This window comes from Scophthalmus maximus, chromosome 7 (assembly GCF_022379125.1).
Source record: "Scophthalmus maximus strain ysfricsl-2021 chromosome 7, ASM2237912v1, whole genome shotgun sequence".
NCBI classification, from domain to species: Eukaryota; Metazoa; Chordata; class Actinopteri; order Pleuronectiformes; family Scophthalmidae; genus Scophthalmus; species Scophthalmus maximus.
Genome location: NC_061521.1, coordinates 26,257,501 through 26,260,000, shown reverse-complemented (window position 1 = coordinate 26,260,000; position 2,500 = coordinate 26,257,501). Strand labels below are relative to the sequence as shown.

The following is a 2,500-nucleotide window of genomic DNA, read 5'->3' as shown; positions in this document are numbered from 1 at the left end:
GTTGTGTAAATGAAACTAAATGAGAAGAACGTTAAAATAAATATTTGCAGATCTGTGGTAATAATTGGAATAATTAACAAAGAATTCGATTTGGTCGAGTTAATAATTTTCCTCAGTCTGTGATTGATTTTTGATTTGGAGAAGAAGAAGAAGATTTGGGAGGAAGGGGCTAAGAGAATATTTACCCTGACTCAAACCCGGGCCGGGGATCTTTAAAGGTGGTGGTGCGCGAGTTGTGGTCCACAAAATATCGGACTCCCTCGGCGGTGTACTTCATCTCCCAGCCCGGGGGCAGGGGGTGCTCCTTGATCATCCTGAAAACAGGGAGAGGGGCAGTGAGCACGGTCCCAGCCTGGAGGGGGGGGGGGGGGCCGTCCTGGGGATGAAACTAACACACCACCCCCCTCCCCCCAAGATATCGAAATAAAGCCCCGGACGCCAGAGCCACAACCACCAGGTGGAGTTTAGCTCCTGTCAGGCATGTTTGACCTGTGACCTGTCGAGTGTGGAGGGGCCGGCACCCGAGGGGCCACAGCAGGAGAGGCCCCGTAAACACTTCATTTTATTGTTCATGTGGCCACGATTTCCTCGTCTGCAGTTTGTGTCTCTTTAGTTTTTTAATTTCGCTTGAATCATCGCTTGGATCAGTTTTTCTAAAAAAAAAAACCTCAGATCATTCGAGGTAGATCCTGAATCCTTTTTTAAAATTCGTTTTAATTTCTAATAAAATTATTATTGCTTTTGCTTTTGTTTGTCAGCAGGTTTACGCCAAAAACTAAATAATCAACTGACTTCCATGACATTTGGTGGAGCGGTGAGGAAGAAGAACCCGTTTCCTTTCAGAGTGGCTCCAATAAACGGGGAAGATCCTGGAATGTTTGTTTTCGCTTCTAATTCAACACCGACGAGTTCCGGTGTTACACCTCAGTGGAGACGTGCGTTCTCCAAGTGTCGCGTTATATTTTCTCATGATGCATTTTTATCTTATCTGTTTTAAAAACCTGCTACAAAAATGAACTTGCCTCGTCTGCGCAACGTCTGCTGTGAAGTAAAGGAGATTTTAAAGCCTTTAAGTTGCATCATTAGCATGTAGCTAAATTAAACTTTATTGATATTAAAAATGATTCACGTGATTTAAAAGAGGCCCCACTTAGGGAATTTAACTGTCATCCATCCTGTTTCATCTACTTAGTTTTTTGACTTAAATGTGAACAGACGAGAGGAACAAACTTCATCTGGTGTTGTGACCCCAAAAATATATCAAAATAAAAAGAACCTGAAGTGTGTGTGATACGACAGACTGAGTGAGTGAAGTGAGGAAGGTTTTAAATGTCAAAAGAAACAATGTTAGAGGAATGAACCAATGAGCAGATTAGAAATATAATAATAATCATCTCTGACTGTTACAACTTCCACATGTTCCCAAACATGTGGAAGGTGAAGCTAAATTTAATTTCGTCCTGTTTGGATTTTTTAGCTCAGATCAGTCAATGAGTAAACTTTTTTTTTTAAATGTTCGTGTGAAACTCTTTCATTTCTTAAATTTCCCTCTTCTGCCTCAGAGAATTTTATTTTGTAACTGGGAATAAATCCCATAATATTCCAGGATTCCTGATCAGCAAGTAAGAAACAAGTTAGGTAGGGTCTGTCGTCATAGTAACCGTGTATGATGATTTTGTAGTGTTGTTGCACACGAGCAAACAGCCAACAAGCATCGCATTACACACACACACACACACACACACACACACACACACACACACACACACACACACACACACACACACACACACACACACACACACACACACACACACACACACACACACACACACACACACACGCACACACACACACACACACACACAGTAGTGAGTGTTTTAGCGGGCCGCCCCGTCTCACCCTTGGGTCCGCGGGTCGTCCCACTGCGTCGTCCTCGTGTTGTGGTTGACGAAGTAAACTCTGCCATTGTCCTGACGCTTTTCTGCAGACGAACACAAACAAGAGGAACAGACGTTGAGAAGTTAAAGTTTCCTGGAGGACTATAAAAAACAACCAGGGATCACCTGAGCGTGAGTGTGGACTCACTCGCACCACGGTGACAGAAAAAAACGCAGCAAGTCCGTGTGGTATTTCGCTGCGGCTTGGTTCCGAATACCTCACCAAGGTTAAACCCGAGTGTGTGTGTGTGTTTGTGTGTGTCTGTGTGTGTGTCGGAGGGAGGGAGGGAGGGAGGGAGGGAGGGAGGGAATGAAGGGCATCTGAAAGTTAAACCACATTGTGGAAAAGCAAAATGTGGAAACAGGGAGCCAAGATTTTTTCTTTTCCAAAGAAAGGTGAAAGAAGCACCTTAAAACACAGAAATAGATTGTAGGAAAGTGTATGTGTGTGTGTGTGTGTGTGTGTGTGTAGGTCTCAGGAGAGAGTAGCTGGTGCCCCCCCCCCCTCCCTGTCGATCTGACATCTTTTTCTCATTAACAGGAGTGTGTTGAGGGAACAG

General features: G+C 44.0%; 1 protein-coding gene across 3 annotated transcripts in view; it reads right to left on the bottom strand.

Annotated features, from left to right (window-relative positions):
• wwp2 (WW domain containing E3 ubiquitin protein ligase 2) overlaps positions 1–2,500 on the bottom strand; it is a 41,980-nt gene that overhangs the window by 10,829 nt on the left and 28,651 nt on the right. For 2 of the 3 annotated variants that reach the window (XM_047333004.1, XM_047333006.1), the window contains 2 exons: positions 1,903–1,984; positions 186–314 (listed from right to left, as the gene is read on the bottom strand). In XM_047333004.1, coding sequence (XP_047188960.1) covers positions 186–314; positions 1,903–1,984 — 211 coding nt within the window. The remainder of the gene's footprint in view (positions 1–185; positions 315–1,902; positions 1,985–2,500) is intronic. The other variant, XM_047333005.1, reaches the window with a different exon arrangement.